The sequence below is a fragment of the Staurois parvus genome, unplaced genomic scaffold (genome assembly GCF_062004578.1).
Source record: "Staurois parvus isolate SC_StPar_1 unplaced genomic scaffold, SC_StPar_1.0 ptg000437l, whole genome shotgun sequence".
Taxonomy (NCBI): domain Eukaryota; kingdom Metazoa; phylum Chordata; class Amphibia; order Anura; family Ranidae; genus Staurois; species Staurois parvus.
The window spans coordinates 3,535,172-3,554,991 of record NW_028318233.1 but is presented as its reverse complement, the minus strand read 5'-3'; the positions used below and the strand labels follow the sequence as shown (position 1 = coordinate 3,554,991).

The following is a 19,820-nucleotide window of genomic DNA, read 5'->3' as shown; positions in this document are numbered from 1 at the left end:
ATTTGGTTTTGTTGTTGCTGTTAGGTGTATGTGGCTTTTCAGTCGATGCTGATTGTCATTGTGGGCGCTGTACCAGAATATCAGATTGATACGGAAGAAGGCCTCAGCGATGAAGAATTTATCAAGCATATCCGATATGCAAACAACTTCACTTCCATAGTATCTGAGGCAAGTATAATTCTGAGCACTTGAAGGGAGCGTGGCAGATAAGAAATGTAATTTCTAAATTGATAATTTCTTAGCCTTATCGTTTTTTAAACGGTAGTACTGTATAAGCCTGTATTGTGTCTGTGTTCCTTTGTTCAACCTAGATCATTTAAAAAGGAAGACTCCACATTTAACCCTGTTTTATATAATCTATCCTACACTTGCCATAGCCACATCTTAATGTCTAGTTATTTGTATCTTCCCAAATGTAATAAAAACCAATGTGTTTAGTACAGTGGTTCTCAACCTTCCTAATGCCACAACCCTTTAATACAGTTCCTCATGTTGTGGTGACCCCCCAACCATAAAATTATTTTCGTTGCTACTTCATAACTGTAATTTTTCAGTGGGAGGAGTAGTGCCATATCACTGATGTCAGTGGGAGGAATAGTGCCCCATCGTTGGTGTCAGTGTGGTAGAAATAGTGCCCCATCATTGGTGTCAGTGTGGTAGGAATAGTTCCCCATCATTGGTGTCAGTGTGGGAGGAATAGTGCCCCATCATTTGTGTCCGTGTGGGAGGAATAGAGCCCCATCATTGGTGTCAGCGTGGGAGGAATAGTGTCCCATCATTGGTGTCAGTGTGGGAGGAATAGTGCCCCATCATTGGTGTCAGTATGGGAGGGGGGGGATAGTGCCCCATCATTGGTGTCTGGGGGGGGGGATAGTGCCCCATCGTTGGTGTCGGGGGGGAGGAATAGTGCTCCATCGTTGGTGTCAGTGGGGGGGAGGAATAGTGCCCCATCGTTGGTGTCAGTGGGGGGGAGGAATAGTGCCCCATCGTTGGTGTCAGTGGGGGGGAGGAATAGTGCCCCATCGTTGGTGTCGGTGGGGGGAGGAATTGTGCCCCATCGTTGGTGTCAGTGAGGGGAGGAATAGTGCCCCATTGTAGGTGTCAGTGGGGGGAGGAATAGTGCCCCATCATTGGTATTAGTGACACCAATGATGGGGCACCATTCCTCCCACTGACACCAATAATACTTACCTTGCTGACCCCTGCTCCAGCTTGGGCTCGCTCCCTCCCTCCCTCTCCCATCTACAGCCAGCATTCCTGGCTGCAGCAGCACCATCTGCACGGTACAGACACTTACCGGTCAGCTGTCTTCCTTCTCCTGCCGCTCTCCTCTTCACTCGCTCTAGCTGCTCCCTCATTCGATCTTCTTTGATATTCGCGCTGCTGCTCAGCTCCTCCTCTCCAAGCTCCACCTCCTCGCCGGTGATTGGCTGCCTGTGTGCCTCACCTGAGCTACAGTTCCGGCGGCCAATCACCAGCGAGGAGGCAGAGCTGTTGAGCGATACCAGGTGTGTGGCCAGATGACAGGGGCGGCATGTCATCCCGCCCACACATCGCGGTTCATGGAAATGTGGGCGTATCTGCATGTGGGCGGACCTGCCTGGAGACGGATAGAGGAGCGGTGTCTCGGTTCCTAAGACCATCGGAAATATGTGTTTTCCAATGGTCTTAGGCGACCCCTGTGAAAGGGCCGTTCGACCCCCAAAGTGGTCGCGACCCACAGGTTGAGAACTGCTGATTTTAGTACAACATATGCTGTGCATCCTATGTATCACTTTAAATGCTTACACACACACTGTGTATATATAACATTCAAAATGCACCAGTCTATTAAGATTTCCCAATCCATCATAACAGTATACACATATATCTTCCTCCATATATCCAACATATGCAGCACTCCCTATGTAAGTGATACATAGGAAGCGCTGCATATGTTGTACTAAACATCTCTCTGGTCAGTCGGGAATGCATTATAATGTGAGGAGCACCCTAGACACACGTTAGCATAGTGTTTGATTCACTGTATATTTGGCACAATTTTTGTTTCTATGAGACATTAGGGAGGCTTATGAGTCCTTTGTAGAAAATACAGTAGGTAGCGCAGAAGTCTCACTAAGACGATAAAAGATCAATAAGTGAAGCAGTTCCTCCACAAAAAGTTTTCACATAGATCACTTAAAGTGTAACTAAAGGCACAATTTAAAAAATTTTTTTTTATAGAGTGTAGAGGGATTAGAACGCTTTTCAGTTTTTATCGTCTGTGCCCCCATTAGGGAGATTCACCATTTCTATGTGTTCTGTTTACCATTATCATTGAAACTGAAGGTAAAAGAAAATTCTACATTTTGGGTTGTCCTCAGGAGGGTAATAGAGGGAAAATCTTCCAATGGGGTCCCCAAGAAATTCCCTTAATTTGTAGGGATTTTCTCTCACTTCCTGTTAGGCTATGGAACAGGAAGCACAGGGAAATCTCTGCAATGGGACACAGATGGCGAAAAAAAAAAAAAAGAAAAACCAGATAGGGGTTTTAACCCTCCCTTGCTCTATCCAAAATGAAAAATGTACTTATAGTTCTACTTTTAAGGGTTCTATTTATAAATGTTTTCACACAGGATTTGTACAGTTTTCTCTTAAAGTGGAGTTCCAATTGAAAAAAAAAATAAATAAATAAAAGTCAGCAGCTACAAAAACTGACTTTTAAATACAGCCACTTACCTGTCCCTCGGTCCTGCGGTGTCCTCACCACTGCTGGTTTTACCGGCCGTCTTCACTCCCTGGCTCCGGCATCTTCAGTGTGGGCACCCGGCTATGATCACTTGCAGCTTCACAGCCGGGAGCCCACTGCGCATGTGTGAGAAGCGCTGTGCTTTGTGAATGGACCCCTAGTCTTCTGGGACCTGTCAAGTGTCCTAGAAGACTACGGGGCGGGAGGGGGGAGGACAACTTCCGCTTCCACTTGCCTTAGGCGATGGCAGCTGAAATGGGAGCGGGTGCCTGTCAAATCAGGTACCAGCTCCCCAAAGGTGCCAATCCTTAATGGGGAGGGGGGACAAAGCCTTAAAGTGGAACTTCCCCTTTTGGGTGGAGCTCCACTTTAAGTTTCGCACATTTATCCAATTAAATCCATTTGGAAAAATGTATGAATCGTGTGAAAGTTATAGGAATCCTGTGCAAAAGCATTTTTAAAACGGCTTTTTCTTGATGTGACTATTAGACAAGAAGTAATACTATATGTTTAGTTTACAAATATTGGGAAAATGCTATCATGCTTTTAGTCAGTTCAAAATTATATTTTACATCAAACACAAATGTTTAACATTTTAGGAGAAAATATGTATGCAATGTGTGTAGTTATTAAGCAACTGAATTACAATTCTTTTTTTTTTTTTTTTGCTCACTCACTTGTTTATTCTCATGTTTTACGAGGCATACAGTGTTTATAAAGCAGTTAATCTGACATTTGCTGCAGGTGAATATAAATGTTTCTTTTCATTATTAATTCAACACCATTGAATGTTTGGTGAAAGTCATATTCACTATATATACACATGGCCATATACCACCTTTCCCTTTCAGTGCCTTCAGCCTCCCATCCTCAGAGTCTGTATCTTTTTTTTCTTTTCTTCAACTTTTGCTTAATCAGCTAACACTGCCTCCCAAATGCTGTTCAAAGAGGTGTATTGCCTTCCCTTTCTATACTTACTGTTGGGAAGGGCCCACAAGATCTTAATAGGAATTGTCAGGTGAGAAATGGGACCAGATCATTAATCCATTATCTTTGAGGCCTTTGCTAGCTAGACAAGCAGTTGCATACTTGTATGCATGTAATGGAGCACTGATCTGCATAAAGATCATGGCCTTCTTGAATGCTGCTTATTTGTATGTGTACTGCTGCTTTAAGAAAGAACCATTCAAAAACCGGCAGCAAATGTTTTAGTTGATTTTGAAACCACCTTTAACCTGAAAAGGTCCAACTAGTTCATCCTTCGTAATGGCAGCCCTTACTATTACAACCCCCACCTAGCTAGTGTCAGACTTCAAATGGTGACCCGTGTCTATTGGTGAACATACAACAGGGCCATCAAGAGTCTTTCTGATTTCAGCTGTCCATAAAATCTTTGAAAATATGTAGTCCTCAGACAGAGATATGGTGCTTTACTTTGTGAATATTATTCAGTGGCAGTTGTGTTTCAGCTTTCTTTACGATAGCAATGTGCACTTTATACCCTGTACTTTTGGATACTCCAGGTAGGTTTCAGTTCTTGAGTATGATGGCACTGGAGGCTAATGGGTTCCTGTTAATTTTATATGGATTATTTCTTAAGTCTTTTTTTTCAAAATTTTCAGTCTTTTTTTTTTTTGCTAATTTAGCAAAAAATAAAAACCCCAGTGGTTATCAAATACCACCAAAAGAAATCTCTAGTTGTGTGAACAAAATGATAATATTTTAGTTTGGGTACAGTGTTGCATGACTGCGCAATTGTCATTCAAAGTGTGAGAGTGCTGAAACCTGAAAATTTTCCTGGGCATGAAGGGGGTAAAAGTGCCCGGTATTGAAGTGGTTAATAATAATAATAAAAAAAAAAAAGTTGTACAAATTTTTCCATTTTCCTTAAAAAGTTCAAGATAGTCAATCTGTTTGTCATGCCATGTTCAAGTAAAAGTAAAACCATATTTATTGTAGTTTATTGCCTCAGAAACTTAGACAAACCTTCTGCCGCCCCCATACGATGACAATGTTATCGTTTATAGCGCTTGTACAATTTCAGTTCAGTCCGCTTTCTATACATGACTTCCTCTTCCTACTTTGCCATTATAGTGTTCACGACCTTCATTTGTTGGAAATATTGATTTTTGTACCAAAAGCAATTGCTACATCAGTACCATGTAATAGGTGTTGGGAAATCCTAGCTTCACAACACTTAAGCAAGCAGTCATAAATGGAAACCATGCATGACTTATCTTGTTTATATTGTAATCATGTGATCGCTGTGACTAATCATAGCAATCACATGATACCCCAGCTGCGTGTTTGTAAAGATTTTTTTTTTAATAAATACATGTTGTATTTACCTGCTCTCTGCAATAGAATTGCACAGAGCGGCCCCGATCCTCCTCTTCTGGGCTCTTCCACTGGCACTCTGGGCTCCTACTCTTTTTTTTTTTTTTTTTTTTTTCCCATTGAATGGGCCCTCTTCTTGGTGTGCCACCATAGGAATCTGCTTCCTACTGTTGCACACCTGTGGGCCTAATCTTGAGCCGCTCTGCTTGGGTCCATAGACAAGACAGTGCTGCTCAGCCTCCTTTGTCAAAGGATTTGACTGACAGCAGTGGTATCCAATGGCTCCCGCTGCCTCAGCAAAGCCTGTGAGAATGAGGAGAGCTGCTACAGACAGGCACAGAGCTGGATCAAGTGAGGACTGAGGTAAGTGTAAGGGGGGTGAGGAGGGCAATGTTGCTACCTAAATATTTTTTACTTTAATGCAGGGAATGCATTAAGGTAAAATATGTTTAGACTTTAGAACCACTTTAAATGACGTGATTATTTATGTGGACTTTAAGTGTATTTAATCTTTTTTTGCCCTTTCTCCAGGCATTTTGAACATATGTTATATTTACTTATAATATCTCTGTATCTAGATCCTTCCTGTGTGTTCTTTTGAACACTTCACAGCCCAGAGGTGAAATGTTCAGAATTCTTCTGAGCTGTACTGATGCATGTGAGCCATGGCCTCCATTAACATCAATGAAAAGTGCTCTGCTGCTTGTACAGTCTATGTGCAAAGTGCTGGGCAAGGAGAGGGGAGCATAAAAGGATAAGTACATTTTTAAAATGCACTTATCCATTGAAAGTGAACCTTGCCAACTGTATGTCCATGTTTAAAGTATGAATGTGTTGGAAAGCAGGCACTAAAAGCTACCTGCAAATATTTCTTAAATCATCCAAAACACAAGGAGCTAGCCTGAACCCTGTGTTCTTGTTATGTAGTCCTTGGTGTGTCTAAATGTTCTTGCCATTCAGCAGTCCAAAAGCAGAGTGCCTGTTTTCCTCTGAGGTTCTAGTGTTGGATGACTGAATGGTGGGACAGGCTTAAAGAATATGTAAACCGAACATTTCATATTTCTGTTATGTTCTTGCCGTACCATGTACTATGAAAATGTATCCTTTTCTCTTTATGTTGCTTCCTTTGTGTGAAATTACTGGTTTTCGTTCCAGTCTCTCTGCTTTCCTATTAAAAAGTGACACTAAGCAGGAGAACACACCATGGTCAGTTTTCTAACTATGCTGGGAACTTCGCTTGCTCTCCTCCAATTATCAGACATATTCTGATATTACTTCCTTTGCACAGTCTTTCACTAGGAAGATCAGTGTTTTGCTGTTTCTCCTCCCCAGATCTATGTGCAGCAGAAAGAACAAAGGGTATGTGATCACATTTATAAAAGGGGAAAAAGGTATTTATAATGTTTTTATATCTACACACAAAAGGTTTGCCTGTCATTTCTATTTTAAACTTATTGGGTTGTTTTACAAGGTGAGAGATTACAATCACTTTAAGTCTGTACAACAAGTTGAGGTTTAAACTGTCTGCACATGATGGAGGCTATTGCAACGGTTTTGCTTTTTGGTTTTCAACTGCACTCAATGGCCACATTATTAGGTACAATTGTTCAATTGCTTTGTAACGCAAATTGCTAATCAGTCAATCACATGGCAGCAACTCAACGCATTTAGGCACCTAGATGTGGTGAAGATGACTTGCTGAAGTTCAAACTGAGCATCAGAATGGGAAAGAAAGGGGATTTAAGTGACTTTGAACGTGGCATGGTTGATAGTGCCAGACAGGCTGGTCTGAGTATTTAAAAAACTGCTGATCTACTGAGATTTGCATGCACAACCATCTCTAGGGTTTACAGAGACTAGTCCGAAAAAGAGGAAATATCCAGTGAGCGCCAGTTGTCTGGCGAAAAATGCCTTGTTGATGTCAGAAACAACCAAGGTATGCAGATTACCATCTGTGAACCAACAACACATTGAACCTGGAAGCAGATGGGCTACAGCAGCAGAGGACCACAGCAGGTGCCACTCCATTAGCTAAGAACAGGAAACGGAGGCTACAATTCGCACAGGCTCACTAAAATTGGATAATAGAAGATTGGAAAAAAGTTGCCTAGTCTGATGAGTGTCAATTTCCATAGAGATATTAGTGTGTGAAAATCCCAGTTGATCAGCAGTTTTTGAAATACTCAGACCAGCCCGTCTGGCACCAACAGCCATACCAAGTTAAAAGTCACTTAAATTCTCTTTCTTTCCCATTCTGACTGGTTTGAGTTTCAACAAGTTGTCTTCACCACATCTAGATGCTTATGTGATGAAAGAGTGCAGCGCTGTGAATACAACCAATAATGATGGAGATGTAAAATTACATAAAGTGTCAAGTGCGTATAAACCAAGTTATAAATGATACAACAATGTGCATAAAATAAACTTATAAGCAATCAAATGAATAAATTAATTTCAATAAATTAATAAAAACGTCCAGTGTAAGTGCAATATTGTCCTTAATTGTGAAGTACAAATCTTGTGCTCATAACAAGGGAATCCTGTATTCAGGTGGAGGTATTTTCCACGTGACAAATATTTCATTCAGGTGAAGTGCGGAATGTGGTAAAAATGCACACTCACCAGATGTGCATTTAAAATACGCAGTATGGTTTATATGATGAAATCAGCCAGAGGTCCCCTTTAAGGTGGAATGGATGTACAGCCTGGTAAGGATATCCCTCCTCTGGGTACTGGGGCTGCTTTACAGCTTGATGTCACCTGGGATTCTGCTGATTTAATTGCTCAATGCAGAGCTTTTTTATGGTCCTGCTACTTTTGTTGAATGATGACCAGCTTAAGAGCATTTTTACCACATTCCACACTTCACCTGAATGAAATATTTGTCACATACCTCCACCTGACTACAGGATTCCCTTGTTATGAGCACAAGATTTTTACTTCACAATTAAGGACAATATTGCACTTACACTGGAAGTTTTTATTAATTTATTGAAATTAATTTATTCATTTGATTGCTTATAAGTTTATTTTATGCACATTGTTTTATCATTTATAACTTGGTTTATATGCACTTGACACTTTACGTAATTTTACATCTCCATCATTTGCATCATTATTGGTTGTATTCACAGTGCTGCACTCTTTCATCACATATGCTATTTAACCACTTTTCCTCCAGAGGATTTACCCCCTTAATGACCAGGCCTCTTTTTGCTACTCGGCGCTGCACTAATTCAACTGATAATTGCGCGGTCATGCAATGTCGCTTCCAAACGAAATTTACGTCCTTTTTTTCACACAAATAGAGCTTTCTTTCAGTGGTATTTGATCACCTGTGCGCTTTTTATTTTTCATGCTATAAACAAAAAAAGACCAAAAATTTTTAAGAAAAACGATATTTTTTACTTTCAGCTATATAAAATATATAGTAAACACAAAGTTGGTTATAAATTTAGGGCAAAATGTATTCTGCTACGTTTTTGGTAAAAAAAATCCCAATAAGTGTATATTGATTGCTTTGTGTGAAAGTTATAGCGTCTACAAACTATGGTATAGATACTGCAATTTACACCATTTTTTTGCTATACAGCGCTGCGCTAGTTTAACGGACAATTGCGCGGTCATGCAATACGGTACATGAAATTTACATCCTTTTTTTCCCCACAAATTGAGCTTTCTTTCGGTGGTATTTGATCGCCTATGCGTTCTTTTTTTTTTTTTTTTGCGCTATAAAAAAAAGTCTGACAATTTTGAGGAAAAAAAAAACAATATTTTGGACTTTTTGCTATAAAACATGTCCAGTAAAAAAAAATTAAAAAATCAAATTTAGTCATAAATTTCTGCCAAAATGCATTCTGCGACATGTCTTTGCTACAAAAAAACCCAATACGTGTAAATTAATTGGTTTACGTGAAAGTTATAGCGTTTACAAATGGCGGGAAAGATACTGGGATTTTAAATTTTTTTTAATACTAATAATGGCGGCGATCAGCGACTTTTGGCGGCGATCAGTGACTTATGGCAGCGATTAGCGACTTATGGCGGGACTGCGGCGGACATTCTGACACTGGGGGGGAACTGACTTGGGGTCACTGACATCCCCAGTGACACCAATACAGTGATCAGTGCAGAAAAAAAAAATATTGACACTGTACTAATGTCACTGGGGAGGAAGGGGTTAACTTTATTATGCAGTGAAAGGGTTAACTGTGTGAGGGGAGTGTTTTACTAGGGGGCGGGGGTGTGTACTGCAGGGAATACCGCTGATCGGGACAGATAAACTCTTCTGTCCCGATTAGCGTGTCAGGAGCTGTTAGGGAACTGACAGAAAGCACAGCTACTGCAGCTGTGCTTTCTGTCACTGATTGCCGCTAATCGCCGGGACATAGCCGATAACGACCGGCTGTGACCCAGCGAATGACATCTGCGGCTGTTATCGGCGGGACTGGTAGGGCGGCGGCACGCCTCACGCAAGCCCCCTACCTGTTTTAAAAACACACGTTTTAGAACGTGGTTTTGCTCAGCCGTGCCGCCCTGCCTCCGTATTTCTACAGTGGCTGGGCGGCATGTGGTTAAAGGTTACAGGTTCCTTGTTTGTGCAATTGGCTGCTGTACGATTTTTAAGCGCTCGCTGATCTTTTTTACATATGACATCTAGATACCTAAATGCATTGAGTTGCTGCCATGTGATTGACTGAATAGCAATTTGTGTTACCAAGCAAATGAACAGTTGTACCTAATAAAGTGGTCAGTGAGTGTATATTGATGCCTAAAGTGGTAGTAAAGTTGTCTCTTCCACTTGTACTTACAGGTAAGCCTATAATAAGGCTTACCTGTAGGTACTGTAAATATCTCCTAAATGTGCACCATTTACGAGTTATTTACTGGCAAAGGACACCGGCGCATGCGCTCTGAAGGAAAGGCATGCCCATGCCGTTCCTTCAGAGCTGAGTGCAATGAAAAGTGACTCCCACTCGCATGCGCAGGAGTGATATCGTCGCTACTCGGCCATGCATGCTGCCGGAGCCTACAAACACAGAAGAAGGACTGGGTAAAGATGGAAGCCACACAGCACGCCACAGGAGGTCTTTGTTGTAAGGTAAGTTTCACATAATCTGCTAGTTTTCCAGGGAGACATATGAAAATCTATCAGGGGCCAAAAAAAGTTAGAGAATAGGAAAAATAATCACATCGAAGTGCATTTCCACAAAATTTATAACTGAACACTTCCTCATATGTGGAACTGAATTTGAAATCTAATTGGTGGGTGTGGTTAAATGCATACCAAGGCGTCTTGCACTGTTATTACAGTGGGATTCCAGGTTAGTAGAATGATTCAGTACAATAAAAGTGTGCCAGCCACTGATCCACTTTTTTTGCTATCAGTAGCCTTCCATCTATACATTACCTTTCTTGCATCCTATTCTGCAGCTATAAAACTTGCTTAAGCCATTTTCTTTTTGACTTACAGTTGGTGATTAAGATATAATAATGTCCATTGAGGTATTTCAGCTGGTGAAATACTTGGAATGAAAGCAGAATAGAAACTTTGGTGACTGAGCCGTCTGCCCATTATATGTAAACACTGTGGGGGAACTTGGCTACGGGGAGTGATAACATGAGAGTGTGCATTCTGCTTCATTATAATTATATTATTATTATCTTATTTAATTATCTTTTAATTATTGCAATGTTCAAGAGGAGTTTCTAAATCTTCAGATAATCTACATAATCCCCTCGCAGTAAGTCCTGAGCCACTTTTGTGTAGTCTGTTTCTGTTCCATTTAGATCTATTTTGTTGGGACTCCTACACATGCAGGTGTTAGATGCATTATTTTCCAATTTCCTAGGTGTTGGTGAAAGCCCGTGTGTTTTTTAATCCTGTTTTAAAAAAGCAGTTACAATGGAACTCCAATAAGTTATAATTGTTATTGCTGAATTGGAAGGAGTTGGGAACTGTTTGTGTACTACGTTTCAAAGCAAGTGTTTAGTCAATGTTTTATTTAGGTTGAATTCACACTGATTTGCAGTAAAATGCAAGGAAAATAAATGTACATTTCCATACATTTTATGCAAGTTTTAACATGCATTGACTTGTGTTATTCTGCATTTTAGTGCACTTATAAAATGCAGGTTAGCACATAGACACATAAAAAACAATTGTCCTGTGTCCTGTTCACACTACAACACTGGGTTGACTTGCGTTGTGTTGCATTTTAACACAATGCAATGCAGGTCAACTCAGCATAAAAAGCTACTGACCCTTTTCTTTCCCAACATAACTGAACTAATGTGCATAAAATCAGGCCCATAAAGACTTAAGATGCCCACACATGGCTCATTTTTTTTTCTTTCAGTCAGCCAGCTGAATGAAAAACAAACACCAATTTGGCCATCCACATATTTGAGGTAGATGGGGAAAACCTCCCTGCTGTCTTTGTATTCTGACGGCGGGACTCCCCTACCATCAGAATACACTGACCAGTACTGCAACCCATTGGCTGCATATGCTGATCAAATGCTGGTTTTCCAGCAGGAGCATTTGACAGAAGCCGGACTTAATTGAAATTCATCTGGTTCCTGCTGAACTGGCCAAAGTTCAGTCCATGTTTGGCCATCTATAGTATGACGAATTTGGTGTGGAATTTGAATGGCCTGAAGATAGCCTTGACCTCAGCCCTACTGAACACCTTTGGGATGAATGGGAACACAGATTGTAAACCAGGTCTTTTCATTCAACATCAGTACCTGACCTCACAAATTTTCTTATGGCATACCCATGGTTTTGTAATCGGATGCTCAACACGCTCATGTGAGTGTGATGTCCGGTATCCACCATCCTATGGAAATAAAGTGTAGTTTTTGGTAAGTAATGCCATAATATATGGGACAGGATGTAAGAGAAATGTCTCAAAAGTGAAGGCACTTACAAATTGTAAACCTAATGTGGCAACAGAAAACAAGAAAAAACTTTTTTTTAACCACTTCCCTTCCGGGCCATGTATATAAACGGCCGGACGGGAGCAGTGCGGGTGGCCGTTTACAAACATCCCCCTGCCTGTGCGTGCTCCCTAGCAGTGTGCGGCACTGCGATCTGATGCCTGCTACATGTGACAAGCTGTGACCAATCACAGCTCGCACAGTATTTCTCAGTGGCTGCAAGAATGCATACAGAGAGAAGGAGAAAGTATTGCTTTTACAGCCTTTATGGGCGTAAAAGCAATCCGTGTAAATCCGTGATCTTTCTCTGCTGTAGTTTTACTTTTACTGAGAGGTTTCTCTACTCTTTGGACAGTATAAAGAGAAGCAGCACACCTGAATTGCTCCTTGTTCTGCTTTTCAGAGTCCTGCTGTGCAAAAAGCTGATACTGGATCAAATTAAAGCCCAACTCTGGGCACTAAAGAAAGTTGGACCCCCAAATTGCAAGGATTAAAGGGGAAACCTGTCTAATGCTAATAGATTATCATGCTAATAGATTATCAGCTATCTAACCCTGTAAATAAAAGATCACTATACTTACCTATTCTGAAGCTGCTTTGGTCCAGGCTTCAGCTCTGTTTAGAGAGAGAAAGCTGGCAATGGCTGGGAAATGAATAGGAGTTGACATCACCCATAGACTTACTATGGGGCATCTGTTGTCTGCTGCCTCTGCTCTACGCTGAAGTCACCACTGACAGTTCAGAATGCCTAGAATGCTTGTAGTATATGTTTAATAGCACAAAAATAGTTGTTTGTAACTTTTGATGCAATAAATCTCATGTTTTTAATGCTAATGGTTTTATTTCACAGTGGAACCTAATTAAACATCAAGCCTACAAGGTTAACTTGGCATCATCATTGTTATTTGCCGGTCTCCTCGTTGGGAACATTTTGTTTGGACCATTATCTGATAAACTGGGAAGAAGGCCGGTATATTTAATAGGTAGGTTGTCAACGTAGGTTCTTCTTGTTACATAAGCAATGTGTCTTCAGTAGAACAGTAGGATAGTTCTATTCCTTAGCAGTTTTTGTGATGGTGGATACATGCTCTTGACTGCAAACGTCAATTCACAAAGTGTATCATGCAGTCTATAGAATAACATTACCTTCAGGTTGGGATTAACTGTGAATTTTGTGGAAGTGTCTATGGAGGTGTGCAGAATAAATAGCCATTTGTGGTGGTGATAAGGAGATGAAATTATTCCTGAAAATAAAAGCTTGCATGTAACACAATAACAATTCCACACCTATGCAATACCTCTCTATGTCAAAAGAACAAGTATAATATTACAGAATAAAATAGAATGGCGTCACCTTAATGATTTTAGCCTAAATTGTTTTTATTTTCAATTTTGTTTTATTTTTCAGTTATGATAGTTCACAATAGTACTATAAAAGGTATCTCTCTGAGGGTGCTTTCCATTTCTATGGAAACACGTATGTGAAACTCAGGCTGTTTCGTCCTTCTTCTTGGGATTTTAATGAAACTAATTAAATGATCAGTGTTACAAGCAAAGAACTTTACTAATTATTTGCCATGATTGAAATAGAAAAACAATGTACAGTATATAATGAGATGTATAGAGAGATCTATGGCAGCAGGAAGATTTAGAGGCAGGGATAAATAAATGTATGTAGATACTAATAGAAAAAAAAATCACACTGCTGTTATAATCAATGCTGTTATAAGACAAACAACTGTTATAATCAATGAATAGCTATGCCGAATAATCAGCAGTTACAACACTCACAACACTAGTGCTTGAATTAATAATAGTAGTGCTACAACAAGCTCATATTAAACGATAAGTTCATCCATATTCAGCTAAACATGTTATGTTCAGACCGGCCCCCTCTCCCTCCCATTGACCGCTAGTGGGGGATCTTCTCCCCTCTCGCTAGTTGTCAAATTTAAAAAAAATGTGGCTGTCTGAGGCTTTGCCCACTCGCCACGTCATTCATTTACAGTCATTTGTGAATGAGAGACTACAAGTCCCAACAGCCTTAGCGGCTGCCAGCTTTAGTCCTCAATGAACAACCATGGCGCTGCAAAGTGCCATGGTAGTTCGCTCATTCTTCAGTATATCTGCTTGCTCGTACATTCCGTAAAGCAAATCGATATACTGACAGATCTGCAGGAGACCTGGCGCAATGGTTTACAGGCTCCTGCAGACAAAAATAATAAATGCACATTTTTTTTTAGCTGCAAAAAATGTGCATTTATTATTTTTTTCTAAAAGGTGAACAAAAAGCACACAAAAGTTCATTAATGATCTTCAATAGCCCCAAAAGCCTGGATCCATCTTGCATAAACTCATTGCAGTGAAATACCAGTATAAACTAAATAAAAATATAAAACAATATACCAATATTTTTTTTAATTTAGTATATAACAGTAATAATCTGTTAAAGTATTACTAAACCTATAACAGTAGAATCAGTCTGTATATGCAGTAAAGCATGCTTGTTATACTCACTGTGGAACCTAAGGGGCTAATCCTCTGCATTGTATAAAAAGGATATTTGATCCTGTCTTAGCTGATCCTCCCCTTCTTCCACAGTCCCCAGTCCATCTGCCGATAAAACAGAGCCTTGGGGGCAAGCTGCACATTCTCAGTTTGGTGTGTATTGCTAGAGAATTGTTTTTTTTTTTTTCTGGAGAGTGTATGTGATCAGCACAGGGCCAAATAGCATTGTCCAGACAGAGGGTCAGGGGCTATGCAGCCTCATAGGACAATCAGGGGAGAATGTTAACTTGTCCTACAAGATTTGAGCAGCACTTTGCTGGACACTGATAGAAGTCACAAGACTGCTCTAACTGCTGATGAGAAAAGGTATTTAGCAGTTTATATTTACTAAAAGTATTGCATTTCCATGTTCTTTGTACTGTGGGAGACCAGATATAATGAATGCAGGGTCCTGGGTTTAGTAACACTTGAACAGCACACAGCCTTTAGATTGATCTGCCCACCAGTTGAATTGTATGTGTGATTGTGAGGGATCCGGCAGAGAGCTGGGGACCTGATTAGCTGGAAGGACTGACAGGCTATAAATGAGATGCAAGCCTGGCACCCCGCTTCCTCTGTTGAAGTCAAATGACTTTACACATCAGGCAGAGTGTATAGGAGCTCACACAGTGACACAGCAGTAGGATCATTCCCACAGCAGCCTGGCCCTACTGAAGTAAAGTCTGAACTGTCAGCCTGATCTCAGTGGAGATGTGAGCTGTGGGAAGAACCCCTGCTCCTTGGAGTCTTTGTAAACTGCAGTCTTTTTATTTATTTATATATATATATATATATATATATATGCCAGTGCATTTTTAATAAATTGTGGTTTTTAAAATTTATATGGAAAGGAATATGGTCTGTTTTTTTTTTTTTTTCCTCTGAATGACAACATTGTACCCTTTTCCTGGAGCTGGCTCTGACATAAAAGCAGATTTTCTGACTGATTGAAAGGCAAGCTGCTCTTTTTAACCTTTTATAATTCAAAGGTCCTACTAAGGAGGTGAGAGTTTGTCCAGTTGGTTCACGGTGGAGGATTGCACACTCTTCATTGTAATGAGTCTATGCAAGATGGATCCAGGCTTTTGTGGTTTTGAAGATCATTTATGAGCTTTTCTTTGTGGTTTTTGCACTTATGTGAGCACTTTGTGGCACTAGTGACTAATATTAATTCTTGCACTAGTTTAATGATTGTTTGTGTTGTAACTGTTGATTAAGCAGCATAGTTATTCATTGATTTTAACAGTTATTTGTTAGCTCAGTGCTATTTGTTCTTTTATTTTGTGAAAGTTTATCATAACTTTGAGCACTGCAGCTTGGTTTTGATTCACTACTACTACTGGTGGGTAAAGCATTTATTTCTTTGTTATAAATATATTGGAAATTGTTAGCTTTGTTAAAGTGTTCCTAAACCCACAACAGTAAAATTAGTCTGTATATGCAGTAAAGCATGCTTGTTATACTCAGTGTGGAACCTAAGGGGCTAATCCTATAAATTGTGTAAAAAGGCTATTTGATCCTGCCTTCTCTGATCCTTCCCTTCTTGCACTGTTCCCGATCCAGCTGCTGATAGTACAGAGCCCTAAGAGGCACTCTGCACATGCTCAATGTGGTGTGCATTGCTAGAGAGTTGTTTGTTTTTTCTTTGGGGGGGTGCATGTCACACACGGCCAATCAGCACTGTCCAGACAGAGGGTCAAGGGTTATGCAGCTTCATAGGACAGTCAGAGGAGAATGAAAGCTCCTCCTACAAGCTTTAACCAGTGCTCGGCTGGACACAAGACTGCTATATGCTGCTGATGAGAAAAGGTATTTAGCAGTTTATATTTACTAAAATATTTGCATTTCCATGTTCTGTGTACTGTTAAAGACCAGATAAAGTGAATGATGGGTCATGGGTTTAGTAACACAAAATTGTTTCAGCATATATTTGGCATCTATAATACCATACTTTTTTAGGTATTTAAAAGCTATTTTCTGTATTGTATTCTATCAGTTCTGTAATTTATATAGCCATCATTTTCTATGATTTTAGGTCTCTTATTTGATGTCATCTTTGGCTACCTAACAGCTTTGGCTCCAAGCTATGGCCTTTTTGCTGCATCACGATTATTTGTTGGGATAATGAATGGTGGAATGGCCTTGGTCTCTTTTGTATTAACACAAGAGTATGTCGGGAAATCATACTGGGCATTAACTGGTAAGTTCATGTAGAGTCACATTATTAAAATTCTATGTAAATCAAAACTGTGCTGTACAAAAAAATTGCCTCCCACTAATTAAAAGCCAAGTTGACCTTTTTAGTAAAAAAAAAAAAAGAAAAATAATGCACATCATTTTGCAGGTAAAAACGTGCATTTATTATATTTTGGAGCCTCAATGGATCACGGGTGCAATGCCAGGCTCTTGTAGACACTACTGGCAGCTATCTGCCCATACCTCCATACTGACAGACCGTTACTGAGCTGTAGGAAGTGTCAGTGAACTGTGAGGGCATTGATCAGTTAATTGAGAACTACCAGCTGCTTGCCGCAGTGGTAGACAGGACTTTTAGTCCGTTAATTTAATGATCTCTGTGATTGAATGACATGGCTGTGCAGGCTGAGCCCCACACAGTTGCGCAGTTTTTAAAACGTGAGAGTGGGTTTGGAGGAGTGGAACTGTGGGGGGGGGGTATGGGTAATAAACTCACCCATACATGTCATAAAACATAGACGTGCAGCGCTGATAGTAAACGGATAATATACAGAACAAGTCAAATATAGTATTCGCAATACGTCATATAAATTGTGCTCTGTGGCGATAAAATGGATAATGGTAAAATTATAACATAAAAGCAGCATCAGCAATCAAACATATAAATTTGCGCTCTATAGCGTTGAAAATAATGACGTGAAAACGTCCAGACTTGACGTCATAAGGTGCATATAGTGATGAGAAGAAAATCAAAAGTTCAAAAGTAGTACAATGGTGAAAATCCGTGACCATGGTGTCTAAAAGGATGAGTGTAGATTGCACTAACCAGAAAGCTCAAATTAATGCGCATTTGAGTAAATCAAGACCAACTCCTGGTCATCAGCATCTGGAAACTGGAACAATGGGGGTCATCTGGCAAGTGTCAGCTAGGCAGGTAGCACACCATCAGGATATCCAGGCACCAGAGATACTCTCCCAACAGCAGAGGGAACCAAACATGCAGGTAATGCAGGGTCACCAGGATTCGCCCTGGGGGAAGCCAAAGAGAAAAAATTCCAATAGTGTAGTACCTTTATTAGAATGCAGGGGTTATAGCAAAGCAAAAAACACACTCACAGACTGGTGAATGACAGAAACCAAAATGGCCACCGGCCATCCACGTGGGCCGTGTGGAGTGACGTCACAAGGTAGGGCACCTCTCTTGCGCGTTTTGTGCCTGTGCACGTTCTCAAAGGGCGGCCATTTTGGTTTCTGTCATTCACCAGCTTTAGAAATAGTTTTCAAAATAGGGTTTATTAAAAAAGAAAAAAATGGTGCAATTAAAATATTTACAGAAAAGGATGTTACAAAGAAATAAAAAGAACAATAAAGCAACAGAGAAATAAAAGAAATTGGTTAAGAAGGCAGAATACTTGCAAAGTCCTTGGATTTAGCAGAGTCCAAGTGTCTGAGCAAAAATGTTGCCTTGGTTCTCAAGTCCGTTAAGATGTTTCTTGGTTGATCTTGAATGAGAGCTCCCTCTTCACAAGTCCTGTCAGTCACTTTCTATGATATAAAGGGAGTGTGGACAGAGACCAACTGACAGATAATCCAGTTTAAGGGATGGGTGCTAGGAGGTTACCAAATTTACTACCCAACTACAGTTTTACACTAATAATAATAACCTCTAATACATGCATACATAAGGTGTAGAAAGATGGCGTCCATGTCGGAAGTGCGTCGCTGCGTGCTGGTCTACGCGTTATGTCACGTTAACCACGTGACTTCCTCAGGGACTTATATTCACTATTGTATATGTTTTTTTCTTTGATTTGCATTTGATATCTGTATAGATATATCACCTGATACGTGACCATTATATTATATTTTTTGCATTTTTTATATGCACATTTGTTTTTAATTTTCATGTTTATGCGTTTATTTTGCAGCTGAGTCCAATTTTCTGTGGACTTAACACCTTTAAGTCCCTAGTTGGACTATTATTCACCATCACTATTCTATCCTGCTTAGGATTTATTCACTTTTTCTACTTATTGTATATATGGTTTCACATATTGTTTATTGTCATTTGTGTGGTTGTGTGTTTTTCACTTCTTTACTCACTTGTGGATCCGATTAGGATCATATCACGATCAAGATATTTGGTAAAGACCCCATGAGGATCTTATCACATGGTTTTTTGTTTGCACATTATGTCACTGTATATATTGTCTCCACTTTTTTGATTATACCAGTTTAATATGTAACTTATGGATTGTGAGTAGCGCAACATCATTTTGTTCTTATTGCATTTATTTGATCATTGGTATATGATTAGATGTTAGTAGCTTCTCTGTGAGTGTTTGCACTATATCATTAGTTAAAGCGCAGGAGGTTCACACCATTAGTCCTTACAATTAAATTCATGGTTTTTTTATATTATTTTTTGCATGTGCTATTGTTGTTTTTTATATTTAATTATTAACAGTTACAAGATATGTTTTTTTTCTGTAATTTGTCTCTGAAACACTTTTACTCTAATTAGTTATAGATGTGTTATAATCAGGCATGAAAACCTACATTTAATTTTTAATCATACTATTTATTGGAATCAACTATTTTTCTGCTTTGCACTGACTTTTGAAAACCTTATATGCTTTGAATATTGTCTCTGTAATGGTAGCTTAATGCGTTTGATACTCTTCATATTACTAAGTGAATATTTTAAATTGGTTCTTGATTAGCTTTGCTTTGTTTTTTATTTGATTGGTAACAGCCTAAAATGAATCTTTTGTGTGAGTCAAGATTGGTGTATTATAGAGCAGATTGACGCATCTTTGCTTCGCTTTGTTACAGATTTCTTACTTTCCTTGACTTCCATTGACTTCAATATTAAGCTCCACTAACTGCCATATCTCTGTCCAGTAACAATAGTAACAATGGATTTACTAGCCACTAGGGCACTTCAGTCTCACTAAATTATTAAGTGAAAGGTAACATGGCTTTAGCATGAGGTCAGAGAGCAAAAACGAAACTAAATCAGAGAGGCTTTTCACTTTAAAAATGCTTATAGCGGGCATTTTGTGATGTG

The 19,820-nt window shown here is 39.7% G+C and overlaps 1 protein-coding gene across 2 annotated transcripts in view; it reads left to right on the top strand.

The window, feature by feature from the left end:
* Window positions 1-19,820, top strand: part of SLC22A15 (solute carrier family 22 member 15) — a 489,469-nt gene that overhangs the window by 103,176 nt on the left and 366,473 nt on the right. For both annotated transcript variants that reach the window (XM_089687779.1, XM_089687778.1), the window contains exons 2-4: window positions 25-168; window positions 12,858-12,990; window positions 16,590-16,754. In XM_089687779.1, the coding sequence (XP_089543905.1) occupies window positions 25-168; window positions 12,858-12,990; window positions 16,590-16,754 (442 nt within the window). The remainder of the gene's footprint in view (window positions 1-24; window positions 169-12,857; window positions 12,991-16,589; window positions 16,755-19,820) is intronic.